General features: G+C 41.2%; 1 protein-coding gene across 1 annotated transcript in view; it reads left to right on the top strand.

Annotated features, from left to right (window-relative positions):
* Positions 1-5,965: 5,965 nt before the first annotated feature.
* The window catches only part of KCNMB4 (potassium calcium-activated channel subfamily M regulatory beta subunit 4), a 112,440-nt gene continuing 99,164 nt past the window's right edge, over positions 5,966-19,241 (top strand). The window contains exon 1 of the mRNA XM_063447014.1: positions 5,966-6,476. Coding sequence (XP_063303084.1) covers positions 6,141-6,476 — 336 coding nt within the window. The 5' untranslated portion in view covers positions 5,966-6,140. The remainder of the gene's footprint in view (positions 6,477-19,241) is intronic.

The following is a 19,241-nucleotide window of genomic DNA, read 5'->3' as shown; positions in this document are numbered from 1 at the left end:
ACAGCAACCGCATCCAGTATCAATACACCAGTACACATGATAAATTAAGTTGTTGGAAATCAGCTAAATTATACAGATACATTCCTCAACGAGAGAAAGCGTTAAGGCAAGGGAATCTTGTATTATATTCATGTTGTTAATAAGTGTGTTTTTTCCTGCATTTCTTTTTGCCCTCTTTTTACAGGCCTACCCCTACGTCGGTTTCGGCCCACCACACCGACTTAATTCCAATCACAAGGTATTTCACGGTCACTATATTAACCAACCACAAGTTTAAGGCCGCGGGCCTGTATTTGTGGGAGGAGTTAGCGTTCCTATAAAACGCTACTCCCCCTTCCTACCTTTGCCGTGACGTATGCTGTTCACCCCACCCACCTTACCCTCTTACTTATACAATCCTTCGGGGGGGGTGGGGGGGGGGTGCTTTTTTTACAGGCCTACCCATTGTGCTGATAAAACCTGCTAAAATTCCTTTTGAGAAAATCCATCAATATCTGTAGCATTTACTTAAAAAAAAAAAGAAAAAATCTTAATTGCTGTACGTTACCTCTGTACCAATCTTCATTCTTTTACTTCTCATCACAAGCGCTTACATTTTTAAAGGTTGTGACTACTACGTTAATATAATTAGTCTCCGTTAATTTGAAAGCAGTGTCACTCTGAGATCTTGCAATCAATTCACGTGAGATTCGCTAACACTTTCATCTCCCAATGACAAACCCTTCAAGAATGTATCGGCTAACACGCCATAATGTATATTATATTTAGGAATAAAATCCCTCAATAAGAAAATCAGAAGTTACTAACAAATGCCCTGCAATGCATTAGCATCCTGTGCTGTATTTTTAGCACAAGGGCACTTGTCTGTTTGTCTGTGCACTTCCTTTGAAGAGGATTTAGATATTTCCTCTCTCTTTTGTACAATTAATCAGAAATAGCAATCAAGAGGGACCTGAAGATATGGTGGAGTGGGGGGTGAGGGGAATTGGAGATAATCCCAGGGCAAGCTGTGCTGTTTGTGTTTCCAGAGGAAACTGGCATGACAGGACAAGTACTGGACTCCTGCCATCAACACCACTTTCTCCTGTTAGATTACTGCTTCCATGCTGTCCTTTTAACTCCTTCAGTCCTTCATCACTGAACACTACAAAATAAATTTTAAAAGATATATTTATATCAGCATTTGGATGACATCACTGCCGTAAGAGGATTTTGTGTCTTGTTTTTGTGTCACATAAATCTGTAGATGTTTGTTGTTATAATGAGATTTATAATGGCTATTATTTTAAAGGACATAATATACATTACTGTTCAGAAATTAAAATGTCCATTAAGGTGCTTTATCTTTAGAAATATGTTGATTTTCTTGGAAAACACAGCAATATTTGTTGGCGATCCTGCTGTAGTGTTGTTACCAGGTTTGGAGGAAGTGTAGAGGCAAGTTAAAAAATTCATAAATGGAATAACAAAAAAAGAATATTCGTTATGTAGAAAGGCTAGAAACATACACAAACGATTACGTTGTTTACACTAGAATAAAGAACTAGGTAACTGTGAAAGTGTAAGTAAATAGGAATCGCCCGGCTGAGCAAATGTCACACTAAATGTTCATTCACGCAAATGAATATTCTGAGCAGAAACTGATTTCTCAGATCAGTTACCGAATATATGTTTTACCTACAAAGATTGGCAGACGCACTATATTCTATACATAATAGTTAGATGATAGATAGATAGACAGATAGAATGTAAGAGGGTTATAGCATTAATATCATTATTCTGTGCTGGAGTGGACTGGACACCCTCCTTTTGGGGAGGATCAGTATGGACAAGATTTGTGCATTTGGTTTTAAGCTAATTCTGACTCGTCTGAATATTGGGTGATCAGCTGGTCACCTGAATAACATAACTCTGAGTCTGTCATGGCACCCACTCATGGCTCGTCCACATGCTGGAGGTGTCACACTCCCGCCCATCTCCTCTGGCCGCCCTCTCTCTTTGGCGTTCTGGATTTATTTATTTAATTTTTAAAAGGGACAAGTAAGCCTAAAAATATCTTTAAATTATATTTTGTGATTCTTTTCAGACGGATCTGAGAAACTTCCTAGGAATTCCATAAACTGTATAGTGTAAAATATATGCTAGCTCCCTTGTCCTCCGTGCCTCCTTAGAAAACTTACCTTATTCCTCCCCCCCCTCCCCCCCGATCCACCTCCTTTTCTCTGAAAAGGCAGTGTTTACATTAAAAAGCCTGCAGGGACAGGTTGTACTCACCAGAACAACTACATTAAGCTATAGTTGGTCTGGTGACTATAGTGTCCCTTTAAGACCACCTCTAGTGGCTGTCAATATTACAACCAGTAGAGGTGTTTTTGCTGCACTGACAGAGTATAACTTGGTTACTTGATGCTGAAGCATTGACTCACTGTTTTCCTGTGGGAGGTTTGAATAGATTCCCAATGCTCCTATGATGAGCATCTGATTGGACCATCGCAGGGGAAGCCATGCGTCCTCTGTGATGTTGCGAGAGGCTGAGCGGTAATGAAGGTAATTTAAACTTTTTCATTTTTTTATTTAATGCACCGGGGGTGGTGGTGGTGGGGAGATATGGATTTTAAGTAAATCCATCTTTTAAGTAAAGATGAGGAAAACCGTTTCTGAAAGCTCCGTGCGTATTTTTGATTTTCTTAAAACCGTTATTAACAGAGGAAAATTGGCTGCATTTGGCCTGTAGGGAACAATTGCAAATAAACAGTCCAAATCAGCGGACTACACTCCGTTTCTTAATTTCATATTAAAATGTTAATACTAATACTGCTGGACTAGGATACAATCATGTTTAGTATTGTGCTGAGAGGCAGCAGGTGACAGCCCTCTCTATACTAGTTTCCCCTGGGCAATTGTGCCCCCATCCCTATTGTCTTGCTAGAACTCCCTTGATTGTGAAAATTAAAGGCCATCTGATGTAAGAAGCAGGTCATGTTCATGAACAACAAAATATTAAAGGGACACTCCACTGCTAAGATATATATATTATTATTATTATTATTATTATTGTTTAGTAGATATACCCCCAATGAAAACATGCATACATTTAATTATGCTTCATTTATTGGAGGTATACATAAAAACAGCTTGTAAAAGCTGTAGATCTCTTGTCGGCAGCCTCTTCAAGACCTCTTCACTTCTAACCCCGCCCAGACTTTCTGTGGCTGTCCAATCACAGACTTTCCAATGCAGCTCAATGAGAAGTCTTTGCAAGGCAGGTGTTCTGGGCAATTGTTGCCTCTTGGGTTTAGCTTCCCTGAGTTAACCAAACCAGGAAGTAACAGGACCTGTTGTCTGATTGACAGCCTGGGCAATGTAACAAGGTTAATTTATAAATGTGCCAATTACTATTGAAAACTGTACTTTTTGCAAAATGAAAAAGAGGACACTCTTCACACATAAATCATTCTAGCTTGTTATTTTTTTTTATTACCTACAACCCCCTTACTTACTCCTTTCACTTTTAAATTCCTATACATTTTGTGAAATAGTAAATTGTATTTGGATTCATTGTCCATGTGTTAAAATTCACTTCCACTGCATTTTGTGATTTGGTTCACTTTACCAAAAAAAATAAATTCAATGAATACAACTTTCTTGCGTTCCCCGGTCAGTGCAAATTAGGCCACCTTAGTTCAGTTAACAGAGACATTAACAATTGTTCAATGTGATGACTGAGATGGTGCCCCCAAGTGGAACAGAAGGAGCTACTGGTCTCCTGCCAAGTTGGAATGTGGCTAAGCAGAGTGGTGAATATAACTGTCACCATGTGAATCATGTTTTTATTTTCTTGCGTGACTGCCATTTGTTCCCTCTTTTCTCTACCTTTCCTGCTACATTTGTTTCTCTGTCTGTTAAAAGCCATAGAGGCTGGTTACTTTTTTTGTGTAAGTTAATATTCAACAGTATCAAGTATTATATTTTGACAACAACCTTCCCAGACAAGTTATGGCATCTGATTGCTTGGCAACGTCTTTAATGGTGGGTCAGTTACTATAGGTCTTTAATGGTTTTCTATGAGAAGGACTGAATTGGACCAAAACTGGACTGATAGAGACCGAGTGGCTGTAATAAAGAGACTGTCCTGTATATTTTACCATCTAGTATAGAAACCAGGTGTTACTTAATGTTTATCTTTCCCCACTAATCTCTATAGGAGATATAAACAGGACAGCAGCCGCTAATTACCAGTAATTAAGTAACTTTTTGAAACATTGGAAATGTGTAACTTTATAATCAGTCTTTATAGGGATTACAGCCTTGTTGGTAACTAATTGCAACACGCATAGAGAGAGCCCCAGGTCTTCAAGTTCATGGTATCTAATCAGAAATAACTGAATTTATGTAGCATGAGTTTTAGTGATGCAAACTGGCAGAGGGCATCTAAAAACACCTTGCTCCATCCCACCATCCCAGCATCCTCAGAAGCTGCATTGAGTTCTAAGAATCTTATAAGATTTTAGCTGGAAACATGCTGGTAGTCTCTCCTGAACTAGCTTTTTGTAGCAATTTGAGGAATGAAGGTGTGATCTTCCTCGCCTGGCTCCCTACAGCCCCTGCCATGACATAGATAATATCAGGAGAGGGCAGCACAGGTGGGCTTGGACCAGTCACTGTAGGGGCATGTGCCTTGTCTCTGCCACTAGCCCAGCCATACACAGATAATATTAGGAGAGGGCAGCACAGGTGGGTCAGTTACTATAGGGGGCATGTGCCTGGTCTCTTCCACTAGCCCAGCCAGTCACAGATAATATTAGGAGAGGGCAGCACAGGTGGGCTTGGACCAGTCACTATAGGGGCATGTGCCTTGTCTCTGCCACTAGCCCAGCCAGGCACAGATAATATTAGGAGAGGGCAGCACAGGTGGGTCAGATACTATAGGGGGCATGTGCCTGGTCTCTTCCACTAGCCCAGCCAGTCACAGATAATATTAGGAGAGGGCAGCACAGGTGGGTCAGTCACTGTAGGGGGCATGTGCCTGGTCTCTGCCACTAGCCCAGCCAGTCACAGATAATATTAAGAGAGGGCAGCACAGGTGGGTCAGTCACTATAGGGGGAATGTGCCAGGTCCATGCCACTAGCCCAGCCAGTCACAGATAATATTAGGAGAGGGCAGCACAGGTGGGCTTGGACCAGTCACTATAGGGGCATGTGCCTTGTCTCTGCCACTAGCCCAGCCAGGCACAGATAATATTAGGAGAGGGCTGCACAGGTGGGTCAGATACTATAAGGGGCATGTGCCTGGTCTCTTCCACTAGCCCAGCCAGTCACAGATAATATTAGGAGAGGGCAGAACAGGTGGGTCAGTCACTATAGGGGGCATGTGCCTGGTCTCTGCCACTAGCCCAGCCAGTCACAGATAATATTAGGAGAGGGCAGCACATGTGGATCAGTCACTATAGGGGGGCATGTGCCAGGTCTATGCCACTAGCCCAGCCAGTCACAGATATTAGGAGAGGGCAGCACAGGTGGGTCAGTCACAATAGGGGGGCATGTGCCAGGTCTCTGCCACTAGCCCAGCCAGGCACAGATAATATTAGGAGAGGGCAGCACAGGTGGGTCAGTCACTATAGGGGGAATGTGCCAGGTCCATGCCACTAGCCCAGCCAGTCACAGATAATATTAGGAGAGGGCAGCACAGGTGAGTCAGTCACTATAGGGGGCATGTGTCTTGTCTCTGCCACTAGTCCAGCTAATATTAGGAGAGGGCAGCACAGGTGGGTCAGTCACTATAGGGGGCATGTGCCAGGTCTATGCCACTAGCCCAACCAGTCACAGCTCGCGTGTGACCAGGACTGTGACTGTCAGGGAGCCCAGCTCACGTGGGCCATGTGGATGTCAGACTTCCAGCCAGCTGCCACCATTGGTGGGATTGGAGGGATGTGTACTCCCTTTCCATGCTGGGGGTGGGTGGGAGAGGAGGATCGCTCAGCACAGGACTGAAGGAGCCTGATTTGCACGATGTGCTGCAAGTGATGTAAAAGTGCTCAGAGAGACAGAGAGGCCACTTCCCCCGGCTCCCAGGAGAGCACCATGCCACCCATCCCTCCTGTGATCCGCTGAGTGAGGAGAGCAGCTCACATCCAGGAGACATGGCTAAGATCCGGGTGGCTTATGAGTACTCGGAGGCTGAGGATAAAAGCATCAGGCTGGGTCTGTTCCTGATCATCTCGGCGGTGGTGTCTCTCTTCATCCTGGGCTTCTGCTGGCTGAACCCCGCTCTGCAGGACCTGCAGGGCAAGACGGCCAACTGCACGGTGCTGTCAGTGCAACAGATCGGGGAGACGTTCGAGTGCACTTTTACCTGCGGGAGTGACTGTAAGGGCACGTCACTGTACCCCTGCCTGCAGATCTATGTCAATAACTCGGAGTCCAACTCCAGGGCTCTGCTCCACCAGGACGAGCAACAGCTCATCAGCAACCCCAAGGTAACACAGCAACTGTGTGGGGGAGGTCTTACTAGCCCACTAGCCCCCTGGGCTCAGTCCGAGAACTAGCTTTGCAAGCCAAGTGACCATGACCCCGATTTCTAATGTCTCGGGTTGCTTTAACCCTTTAGAACGCGGTGTAATGTTTTCTAGAGCTTTGGAACGCTGTGTGTTCATTCTAGAATGTCAGTGTGCATTTCGAACGTTACTTTCACTGAACTGGATTTACTTATTTCATTATTTATTTATAAAATATTTTACCAGGAAGGATACATTGAGATTTCTCTGTTTTTGTCTCCCAAGTATCTTTCTATTCATGCAACCAATGCATGACGCCTACAATATTACCAAAGGGATCTAAGGGACTGATTAACATTGCAGTGTTACAATAAAACCCTTTCCTGGCGTAAATAGATGTTTTCTGTTATATGATACTAATAAAAATCTTTTGCGGGCAATTATGATGCAGGATGAGGAATCCGTAAAGTAAAACATAGCAGGAAGTCATGTTACTTTCTCCAAGTGCGGCTAGCCCAATTCTGGGATCATAAAAATATTCCAAAGTCTCACTGATACTTCCCTGTTCTTGGTAAGGTGAAGGGTTAATGGGGCACTGAAGCCATCCGGGATAATATGCACAGCACTGGGGTTAAGTAACGTTTGAATAATGCATTTGATTCTCTCTATGTGCATCCCTTATCTCCTGCTATTGAGCAATGAAGAATAGTCAAAATGCAATCGTTGGGTCACAATGAAACAACTGAATTTTATAAATCCATGGTATAATATGTTTTTTCTCATATGATGCATGTGATTTTTGACTGGGTGTAAATGTATCAATTTATAAAGATATATATATATATATATATATATATATATATATATAATTACTATTATTAATATTGCCATTTATATAGCGCCAACAGATTCCATAGCGCTTTACAATATTATGAGAGGGGGGATTTAACTATAAATAGGACAATTACAAAACACTTATAGGAACGATAGCTTGGAGAGGACCCTGCTCAAACGAGCTTACATTCTATAGGCATATATATAGGATTTTGCAGCAATGAGAGTTTTGGATAGTTGCATTGAAAGGGTTAAGTCTGCATGTCTGCAAAATGCCACAGATCAGTCACTTACAAAAAAAACAAAACCCTTGTTACAGTGCCATTTTGCTGATGAGCCCTGATGAAAGAGTTAATACAATTGTTACCATTATAAGATTAGCTCTGTTGCCTAGGGGATGAGATTTTCTGGATTTATGAGGCTTTTCTAGCAAGGGACTCTTTTTTTAAAATGAAATTGCACTTTATCACAGAATGTAATACTTTTGTACTGCAAAAGAGGCCCAGTAGTATTTATTGGCACAATGACAAGCAACAAATACGTAGGGATTTTTTCACTAAATGTGACATTGTGTGGAGGGAACAGCAAATCAAAATAGTCGAACTGTAAAATAAAAGGAATAAAAAAGCTGTTTGGGAATTTTTTTAAATTTGACTATTTTGACCAACAGTTTTTTTTATTTTTCTTGTTGATTTTGCGCCCTCCAATCTGAGTTTAGTGCCGGGGTTGGCAACCTTCGGTACGCCAGATGCTATGGACTACATCTCCCATAATGCTCTCACAACTATAAGACTGGCAAAGCATCAAGGGAGATGTAGTTTACAACATCTGGAGTGCAACAGTTGTGAATGAGTGAATAACCCCATGGAGTGTTACTGTATGCACTTTTATACAGCATTCAAAAGAAATATGTAACTCTTCTTGAAAACCTCACCTATGGTCCACTCGAAAGTTCACAAGTGCTATACAATTGGTTTGACAAGCCGGGTACCTTTTTGGGCTTCATTCACAAAGGTTTTTTTTTTTTAAATCACTTGATACTTGCCCTTTTATTTACACTAAACAATTGATTTTTCTTTTCTGCAGCCAGGGGTCATGTTTGTTTAAAACTTTGCTGTAGAAACAGGTTTATGCGCTGCTAAACCCTGAATTTGAGAGAAATAAATGTGATTGGTAAAATGTGGGCTAAAATAGCCAAACTGTCAACATGAGTTTGAGGTTTCTTCCATATCAGTGATTTTCTTCTCAGTTTTGCCATTCGAATTTAATTCACTAAAATTTGTCATTTGATGAATAACCCTGTAAGTTTAAAACGTCTTGACTTATTGATAAACTCTAAAGGATGCAATGGCATTGCACAACCATTAATGATTGCGATGTTTAGAGTGGTGCATTAATGATGCCGATGTTTAGAGTAGTGCATTAATGATGCCGATGTTGAGAGTGGTGCATTAATGATGCCGATGTTTAGAGTGGTGCATTAATGATGGCGATGTTTAGAGTGGTGCATTAATGATGGCGATGTTTAGAGTGGTGCATTAATAATTGCGATGTTTAGAGTGGTGCATTAATGATGCCGATGTTTAGAGTGGTGCATTAATGATGGCGATGTTGAGAGTGGTGCATTAATGATGCCGATGTTTAGAGTGGTGCATTAATGATGGCGATGTTGAGAGTGGTGCATTAATGATGGCGATGTTTAGAGTGGTGCATTAATGATGGCGATGTTTAGAGTGGTGCATTAATGATGGCGATGTTTAGAGTGGTGCATTAATGATGGCGATGTTTAGAGTGGTGCATTAATGATGGCGATGTTTAGAGTGGTGCATTAATGATGGCGATGTTGAGAGTGGTGCATTAATGATGGCGATGTTAAGAGTGGTGCTGCTAAGCAGGGAACTGAGGAATGGTTAGAGGTTGGTTACATCAATGCTATGTCTGGCATTAAGTTAGGGAGGCCATAGCATTAGTAGTTAGTAAGTTAGATGTTTTTAGGTTTAGGTGGGCTTAGAGTTAAAGGGTTACTCTATCCCTTTATAACATACATTTTATTTTAACTTACAATGTCATATTATGAATTAGTAAGTAGGTCCTGCCCCTTTAACACCTATAACCCTGACAGTAAGTTTATCTGAACTCCAGCTCCAGGCAAAGCTATCGATGCTGCTCTCTGAACCGCCATCCGCCATCATCTCTGCACTTGCGCCGTCCTATCAAATGCTTCTCATAAAGAAGTTCAGTGTGCATTTTGGAATAAAAACATTTAAACTATGGTGGGATGCAGGTGGGAATGCCCAGAATGAGGGAGGAAAGGGAGAGCTGGCTGGCGCTCTGCCTACAAGGTAGAAGGTCAATACATCTGTCGTCAGCATGCTGCCAGACTTAATTTTTGCACAGAATTGATATTAGGCACCCTGGAACAGAGATCCCGGCTGCCCAAGTCACACATGCCAGGAGTCCAGCTTATCCCGGCACAAGAGTAATTATTCCTCTGGATGTGCAGTGTTTCATGCAAAAATGGTGCACATTCAGACTCCTAGCACCATCACCACTTAAAATTACTGAAGTGGTCATAGTTTTCGGCATGACCCTTTAAGGTTGGTTTAACCCCTTAAGGACCAAACTTCTGGAATAAAAGGGAATCATGACGTGTCAGGCACGTCATGTGTCCTTAAGGGGTTAAGGGTCACCTACCTTTAAGATTCCATGGACCGCACACCCGAGATTTTAAGCCAGTCCATTAATATAAATTATACCAGAGTGTATCTGCAGTCTGTTTAATGTCTGTTAATGCAATGACGGCCAAACTTTTAATATTGACATTTACGTAAGTCGCCAGGGGAATATTTATCTTTAGAATGTCACACACTTCTTACTAATAATTAAAGAAGCGTGCCAGTGTCCCTACAGCTCAGCTAGAGGAAAGAATGGAACATTATAAAGCAAGGTTTGCTGTGACACAGTTACCTGCGCTTTTTACTTAAAATACAGAGAGCATGACACAGAGTCAACACAAGAGATTTGGAATAAATCTGGGGAGAAAGAGGGAACATGGAATGTTTATTTACCACCTGCTGCTAACAACATAGAATTGTAAGTGGATTTTGTGTATATTTCTATTACCATGTCATATATATTGACTGACCTAACCAGGGACCCAAGCTATCGGTTATAGATAGGAAAAGACAGATTACACAAACCCGGTGTTACAATGTTTGTTTCTGTAATGAAAGCATACTTTTAAATTGCACAAATGATCTTTACCTTCTACCAGTATGTAACCAACCCGTAGTTCCTGGAACCAAATTGTAGAGGAAATTAACCAAGCCTGTAATCAGGACACGTTTTCCAAGTGGACATTTTCCCAGACCCTATCGGCTTATTAAACAATTCCAATAACACAAAAATATCTTTTTATTGTGCCATGGGCCTTGGTATGGGTGGTCAGAAATATAGAATGGAGTAAAGTATAAAATTAAATCTTGTGGGATAGTAACATGGCAAAATTGGAAGGAGTGTGAAATCGAAGCAGAGTGCAATAAGTAAATACATATTATTTTTTTTAGAAAGTAGGGGCCAGTGAAGCATTAATGTTTAGGGGCAGTGGAATAAAAAACGAGAGCAGTAAATTAACAAAGCTCGAGACGGTGGAGTTAGAAAGTCAGTGTTTTGACATCGGGAAGTTTGAGGGGCAGAGAAATATGCTTGTGTGCAGAAGGATAACAAGTTAGGGCAATGAAACAATAACGTTTTGGGAGAGTGAAGCGCTAAAGCTCGGGGACAGTGGAACAATAAAATTTGGGATAACTGAACAATAACACTTTAGGACATGGAAACAATAAAGCTGGGTGACAGTGAAACAATAAAGCTTTGTGAGAGTTAGATAATGCTTGATAACAGGTCACACCGAATTCTAGTGAACTGAAGACCACATTGCAACACTACTGGCAACAACAGCAGACATGGATTTTTCCAACTCAGTTATAGTCACAGGTTTTCCATTTTAGCAATTAATTCAGTATGTTTTAGTGTTCAATGAATAAACCCCAAAGTGCTATGGAAAGTATCTCCATGTAGGAAGATAACTTGGTTCAAGCAGTTCAAGCAATCAAACGACGCGTTATAGGGTTACACCAAGCACCATAACCACCTAAGTGATTTGAAGTGATCATGGTGCCTGCAGTGTGTATGTGCAACTTTTCATTATGTAATGCTGCACATATGGAGAGTAACCCCTCTGCTCCAATCCCAGCACCTTGATTAGGGTCTCATATGAATTATGCACAAAATAAGTGTTTGACACTGGCACTTATCTCCCCCCCACCCCCCCACCTCTGTGCGGCTACTGTCCTTGCCTCAGATTGTCCTCCCTTACATCCCACTCCCTCCGCTGATGCTGGTATAGGAAGATAAAACCGCAGTGAGAACTTGACCTTGGTGTTAGAACAGCAGTAACTTATAGCTATCTTCTTTTATTGTGGAAGGTGTTGGGGGTGAGGGGGGAGGATATATAGGAAGGGTTAATCTGACCAAAACCAGTGCTGGCTCTGTCTCCACATGATGTCATTGCAGAGGGGGTACCTAATGTGCATGCACCTTGAGCGCCACAAAGGCATTAGGCCTTCCCCTGTAGGAAAGCATTGAATCAATACGTCCTATGGTGGATTTGAAGACACTGGATTTCCTCATGCACAGCGTTAAACTCTGTGAAACAGCAGGAAGCGCCTCTCTAGGCTGTCTGGGAGACAGCCACTAGAGGCAGTCTTAACCTTCAATATAAACATTGCAGTTCCGTAACTCTGCAGTGTATTCCATTGCAGGGTTAATGGGACAGGGACACTGCACCCAGACCACTTCAATGAGATGTTGTCATATTTTTTCCTATTGATTGTCCTGTGTTCTCTATGGTGAACATCATCTAGAGCTCTTGAGTCTCTGCAAGGGAATAAAATTATGTTTAAGGTTGAAGAGATTCCTGAACTAGGATGGTATATTCACTTCTGCAAACAGTTCAGATGATATGGTGCAGCTCAGATGCAATTTCCATTTTACTGATCTGTTTGGAGAAGCTCTAATGTATCCTGCAATGAAATGCAGCATGCATAGACTCGGAGAGGTATGTTCTTGTCAACAATGCCGCAGTGCATGTTTGCTGAGGAAACGAGTCAATAGCGCTGGTAACAGAAGAGAGTTTGTTACAAAAAAAATGCTGAAATCCACTGTATGTGAAAAAACAGACATGCAGACTGTGAGAGATTACTCCAAACTATGCGTCCTTTATCTAACTCTGACACTTTCATTGCTGCCAATTATAGTGACAAATACCCCAGAAGTCAGTTCTTATATCAGGCTTCCCAGGAACTGTAGCTTGTCAGGACCAAGGGGAGCTGTCATTTCTCTGAAAATTATACGATTGGATAAAACAATACAAAACACCTATAATTTATGTTAAACATTCTTTCATGTGATACTCCAGTCTCATTTTAATATATATATTCGATTTAGCAAATGACATCATAATTAAGTTCAGTCCCGACAATGCCAGGACACACACTGCAAACACTGTTTCATCTCGTCATCTGTCTAGTCTCTCTGTATAGTGATTTCCAGATGAGAAAGGCACATCATGCTAACACAAGGCACTGTATACAGACTGCATAGGTCTCTCTGTCTATCACACTGTTAAAGGGATACTATAAGTGCCAGGAATACAAAGCTGTTCCTGGCACTATAGCTCTCTGCCTCCTTCCCCCCCCCTCCCCCCTGCATTGGTAAATAAAGGGTTAAAAAAACTTTATTTTTCTTACCTGATCCCAGCACCTATGTCCCTCGGCACAGGGTCATGGCTCATGCTACTGTCCCTCAACGAGCGGGCACTAATGTGCATGCGCTGCGAGTGCCGTGTGCGCATTAGGCCTCCCCATAGGAAAGCATTAAATCAATGCTTTCCTATAGGGAAATAGCTGACGCTGGAAATCCAGCTTCAGTTACCGTAAAGTCTGTTGACAGCCAGGAAGCGCCTCCAGTGCCTGTCTGGTAGATGGCCACTGAGGGCAGACTTTTTTTACATAGTTAAAACTTCAATGTTTTACATTGCAGCACTTAGTGCAATAGGGACACTGGCAGGGTCGGACTGGGGAACAAATTCAGCCCGGGCATTTTTTTTATCACTGTGGCCCACTGAGAAGGGGTGGGGCCAGATAGGGTGTGTTTTGTCATCAATAATGACAAGCACACCCCATCTCAAAGTGAGCATGTTGGTTCAATGCTCTTCCAGGGCAGACCATGCGCAGCACCCTGCTGATGAGCTCTAGCAAGAGAAAAAGGCCCTGTATATGCTCCGCACAGCTCAAGCAAATTTAATAACATGCTTGCACTATGTTTCCTTGAAACTTGTCACTGGTGTCTCTATAAATGGGATACCAGGAAACAAAAGGGCCAGGAAAGAGTATTGTGCATGTGTTTGAAGCCTGCTTGTGGGATTGCGTGTGTGTAGAGTGAGCTGATTGTGGTGTGGTATTGTGTTAATAGTTTGGTTTCAATCGTGTTGTGTTTGTGGTGTAATGTAATGTATGTGTGTCTAGGTGCAGTAGAGAGAGTGTGTGTGTGTGTATAGGGGACATCGAGTGTATAGGGGATGTAGCGAATGTGTGCATACAGGCTGTAGTGTGTGTGTGTGTGTGTGTGTAGGTGATGTAGTGTGTGTATGGGGTTGTAGAGAGCGTGTTTTTAGGGCACTTCTAGTGACGTGATTCACATTACTGGCATATCTCCTTTTACCCCACCCACCAACATCCCACTTCACAGGATGCCAATGTTGGGTGTATGGATTTAGTTGAGAGCTGAAAGCGAGAGATTAGCATAGGTTATGTGTTTCTTATAGCTGCATGCTGTGTGTTTCACTGCAGCACAACCTCCACCAGATATATAACACTTGGGAGGTATGACTGTTAATCTGGCCCTGTAAGTAGATCTCTCCCATACCAGACAGTGAGTGGATCAAGACTGGCTGAGAGCTCCAAGCCTTATCCTAGTGTCTCCAGATGATGCATCAAATGAGTTTCAGGGTCATTCAGGGGGGAAAAAAAATGACATTTATTTTAAATTATCTTTAAGCAGGACAAATAACAGATTATCTCTGTAATGCATAATTCGCCATAAATGTATATCATCTCAATAATAATCTCTGTGAAGCGTGAAACAGTAAAACAGTACACCCTGCAGTGTCCCTTTAGCACAGTGAGAAGTACTCCTGCAGGTCTTAAGAAAGTTCCCAAGTGCCCCTGCCACGAGAAAGTAATTCCTATTGATTTAAATTTCAAATAAAACGTGTAGGCACTGATATTTAAGTTAATCCGATGTTGGAGAGCAAGCCTGATTAAAGGTAGTACAGAATATTTTTTAAAATAAATATGATATAATGTGAATATTGTGCATGTAAGGAGGAGTGAATGAACTGTTTATTTGAAGTATAAAAGTCATAAAATTAAAATATAATACACACATAATAGTTACACACTAACACACACACACACACACATTCACTGACAGACACATACACAATCTCTCAGTTTTTTCTTATTTGTATTTAAGTCCACCAAACTCTCTACCTTTGGGAGAGCTGAAGTGGATGCTTACCCTGGAGTCTATTGTGGCTGCTGTCATCTTCATTGTGTTCTTTCTCTCTACACGTATGCCATAGGTCAAACAACTGTGTGAATGCAATTAGCTTAAAAAGGAGACTGCTAAAGCCTGTTTTTTCAACCGGTGGTACACATTCCCTAGGGGGTACGCACATCAAAAGCAGGGGGTACACAAAGAGCTGGCCGGCTGGCCACCTTAGGACGCTCTTCTCCGTCGCAACGCTGTTTAGTGATGGTGGTGCTGGTGTGACTTCATAACCCTACTTCCAGCATCACTGCAGGGCGCGTAAGGTAGCAGTGCTGGAAGAGCTAAAGCCTTCCCCTGGACACAGTTTGTGGACTGAGCAGGCACCTGCCATCCAGGAAAGCAGAAGCCTACTCTGCCTTAGTGCACACTGGCCACCTCCTGGTGGGCCCTAAAGTGGCCAGCCGGCCAGCTCTTTGTGTACCCCCTGCTTTTGGTGTGAGTACTCCCAGTAGAAAAAATAGGCTTTAGCAGTATCCTTATTAAGCTAATTACATTCAGACAGTTGTTTGACCTATGGCATACTTGTAAGGAAAGCTACTGCGAGGCTCAAGTATCATTAAATCAGTGCAGACGATGAAGAAGTGAGACATTGTGATCTCATGGATCAGATCTCTTATCCCGATATCCTGAGATTGATATTAGAAATGTCATTTTCAGGGTGAAACCCTGAAAGTTCTATGGAGAACATATACATAGTTTACTTTAGACCAGAAGTAGCCCTGTAGCATCTTAGCCACGTTTAAAAATGTGCAGATCTTAGTTTAGCCTTTCAGAAAGAACTGCATTAATCAGGCACATTGTTTTATATTCCCCCGAATCTATGTGAGTTAATGCCGAATGATTGATGGACTGATGTTCTCTGTCATTTAACCTGAATTGCACAATGACTGTTCCTCTTCGCCTTCTACTCCTCTGTCACATTTATATATACAGCTGAGTCTTTGATACCTGCCTGTCAATCCTCTTATTCTTCATCCCCCTTTTATTACTCTTAACATGAAAAGTGCTTTTTTTGTCATTCTGTACCATCTCATCCCGGTGTTGCTGTCATCGTTTCAATCAGACATTATGAGTTATTTGAAAAAAATGAACTTGGCAGAATTTGAGTTACTTTTCCAACTTCCAACTAAAGGAAGGAGAATTATCTCTCTTACTTCCATACGCTGATTGCTGAAGACTATGCTCAGCTTTATCATAATATAAGTGCTCAGAAGCTATATTTGACAATGAGATAGGGCACGATTGGGCACTTTGTTATCTCTAATTTAAGTCTTTTATCTCTAACAGTCATCAATATAGAGTGTTGGATTTCAGGCACTTTCTAGTGACTAGCCTCAAACAGGGTTATAATATAGTGAGATTTCAAGATTAATTCAAATTTAAGGTCAATATAGCTAAAATTGGCAAATCTCTCTCTAAGTCAGATAAGCTTTGCTTTCAGCTACTCTGTCCTTAAATTTGAAATTCACTTTGAATTCTAACTTTAGCGATTAGAGAAAAATGTAAATTGCACATGTGATTTAAATTTCATGTGATGGTCTGTTTTGTTTTAAATAAATATTAAAGCCTTAGCAGTGGACATCATGATCGTGTTTAGTGAAGGCACAGCCATGGCACATTCTGTTTCTCCTCCTCTCTCTTTGTTGCCAGTCGCAAGATGGAGTCACTCAGTTATAGGTGAGGGTGTGTGTATACCTGCATTCATTTTAGATCCTACATTATGTTGTCGACAACTGTTTAATAACATGTTGTGATATCCAGCCACTATGTGCAACAGTTATTAAAGTGAGGGACAATCCAAATTTTACAGACCATTTTCCGCCCGTAATGGCGCCAACATGAGAAAAGGGTTAAACTGCTTAAACTGTGAATTCCTTGTACTTCTCTTGATGTCGAACTCAATAAGCTGATATTGTGCGTTAAATGAGAAACAAAATGGTACCTTTTAAGGGGTTTTCAATGACATCACAAGTTAAAGGTTATAGAGAGTCAGGTGTATTAGTGATACTAAAAGGTGGTTAAAAGGTATTAACCCCTTGTGTAAAAAACTACAGGCAGTGGGTAATTCGTTCGTATGGGACTAACGTAAACCTAGAGTTCCCTTGGCCCTATTACAAAGATTGGCGAAGAGAAGAGGAGGGAGCATGCCACATTTTTCGGCCTACTATCACACTTCTTTTTTTGAATCAGCAGTAAAGATGCACACTTCTAACAACACATTACAGTGGGTGGATATGGAAAGGGGGAAAGCCACAGAGAGCTCATTGGTCGATGCTCTATGGACACCTAAATCATTTAGAAATCAATTATATTTCTCATTACCAATGACGGAACTGACGTTCCATATCTGGGATAAAATCAGGAAAACCACAGGGATAGTACAAAAATTTCCACGAAACCCAATTTCAGCACTAGGGGCAGTTTCACCATGGCTCTCATTGAATACTTGGGGTAGATTTGGAATCCACCACATAAGTTACATTTTTAATGGTATTGTAATTTTGCCTTTCCCAGAGATTCAACAAAAGTATGCTATACCTAACTCATATATTTTTCAATATTTGCAATTGAAGAGTATTATTTTGACTCATGTCCTACATCATTCAGAATTAGCCTCCTTCAATCTCTCTTCATCAAAGACTTCTGAAGACATGTTTAATCGTTGTCGGTTCACCCCACTTAAGACAAAGGCATTGTCTCTAAGTTATAGAGCCATACTGGAAACTATACCACATAAACAATTTAGTTTTATGACACAATGGAGGGAGGAATGGGACCAGGCACCAATAGGGAATCAATGGATGAAGTCATTGAACACGCTAAAGAGCCTTACTTCTTGCTATTCACATACTGAGGCACATAAAAACTAGTCTATAGATGGTATATGACACCAATAAGGTATATCCCCACTTATCTCCCTGTTGCTGGTGTTGTGGAATGACAGAAGGAAATATGATGCACACTTGGTGGGAGTGCAGGGTTATCAAACCTTTGTGGAGATAAGTCTCAATTATATTGAGACTATTAAGCATAAAAGACATTCCAGTTAAACCTCATACATGTCTTTTTATGTTATTTCCAACTGGACAGAGGCAGGCTTCAAAGCAGATGACAGCTATGGTAAATTTAGCAGCCAGAAACCTTGAAGCAGGGACCTGGAAACAAGCCACCTGCCCAACACGTATTCAATTGATTGATTGATTGGTTGATTGATAAAATAAAACCATATTATTTATATGAACATGCAGCTGTAACATCTGTGAGAAGTCAAATCAAATTCATAGACGTATGGAAACACTGCATAAAGACATTGGAATGTTAGGGACTAGCCAAACAATTGAGCAGACATAGGTTCACAGGGAATACTGATAAGATCAGGGCTCTATAAAGCGTTATGGGGGAGCATTAGAATTATTAATGGTAACAATAGTATTATAGATATTACTATGATTATTACGGTTATATTTTTATCTACAATATCATCTTTGTATCATTTTTTGTGTGTGTGTATTTGATTTTTTTTTTTGTGTGGTTTACGTGCTTCCCCCTTTGTCCCTTTTCTTCATTTGTACCCTATATAAATAATAAAGTATTAATGTAAAAAAGGTATTAACCCAGTATGTTTTATAAATGCATTGCATTTTGTGTTCCATAGAGGCATTGAATTTTTTTTAGATTTCACGTTATATTTTGCAGTTTTTCACTAAAGCAGACAGAAGTCTAGAATTAGGAAAATGGCTGTTTTCAAAACATTTCCCAAATCTGCTAGGGTCACAGCTTGACTCATTTAGCCCAAGTATTGCATTTCAGGATAGGCTCACCACAGTCCGTAAACCTTTTTATGTCAGATGCCAAGTGACCTCTATATTTTGATACCCAAAGGATTGTCTCAAAAATACTGGCATCTATACATTGCCCATCTACACAGATCAAGAAAGCCAACAGAAAGCCCCATCTCCACTTTTGAATTTTTCACAAGTTAAAAAATTCCAAAAACACTCTTAGTTACTGTTTTGGAACTTCACATTGCAAAGAGTATACATAAGACAAAGTAACAACCAATTATTAGCAATTCATAGCAATAGTCACAAGTGACGGCTGTAGGAAAATGTCTTCCTCAAAGATAAGAGAGAAAAATACCATTGTCATACCGGATCTATGAGAAGCATTACACAAAAGTAACCATAACAAATGATGCCATCAGAAGTGGAACAGGTGCGGGGTGAGGGAGTGGGTTGTCTA

The sequence above is a fragment of the Pelobates fuscus genome, chromosome 3, assembly GCF_036172605.1.
Source record: "Pelobates fuscus isolate aPelFus1 chromosome 3, aPelFus1.pri, whole genome shotgun sequence".
In the NCBI taxonomy this organism is placed as follows: domain Eukaryota; kingdom Metazoa; phylum Chordata; class Amphibia; order Anura; family Pelobatidae; genus Pelobates; species Pelobates fuscus.
This window is presented reverse-complemented; position numbering and strand designations above follow the sequence as displayed.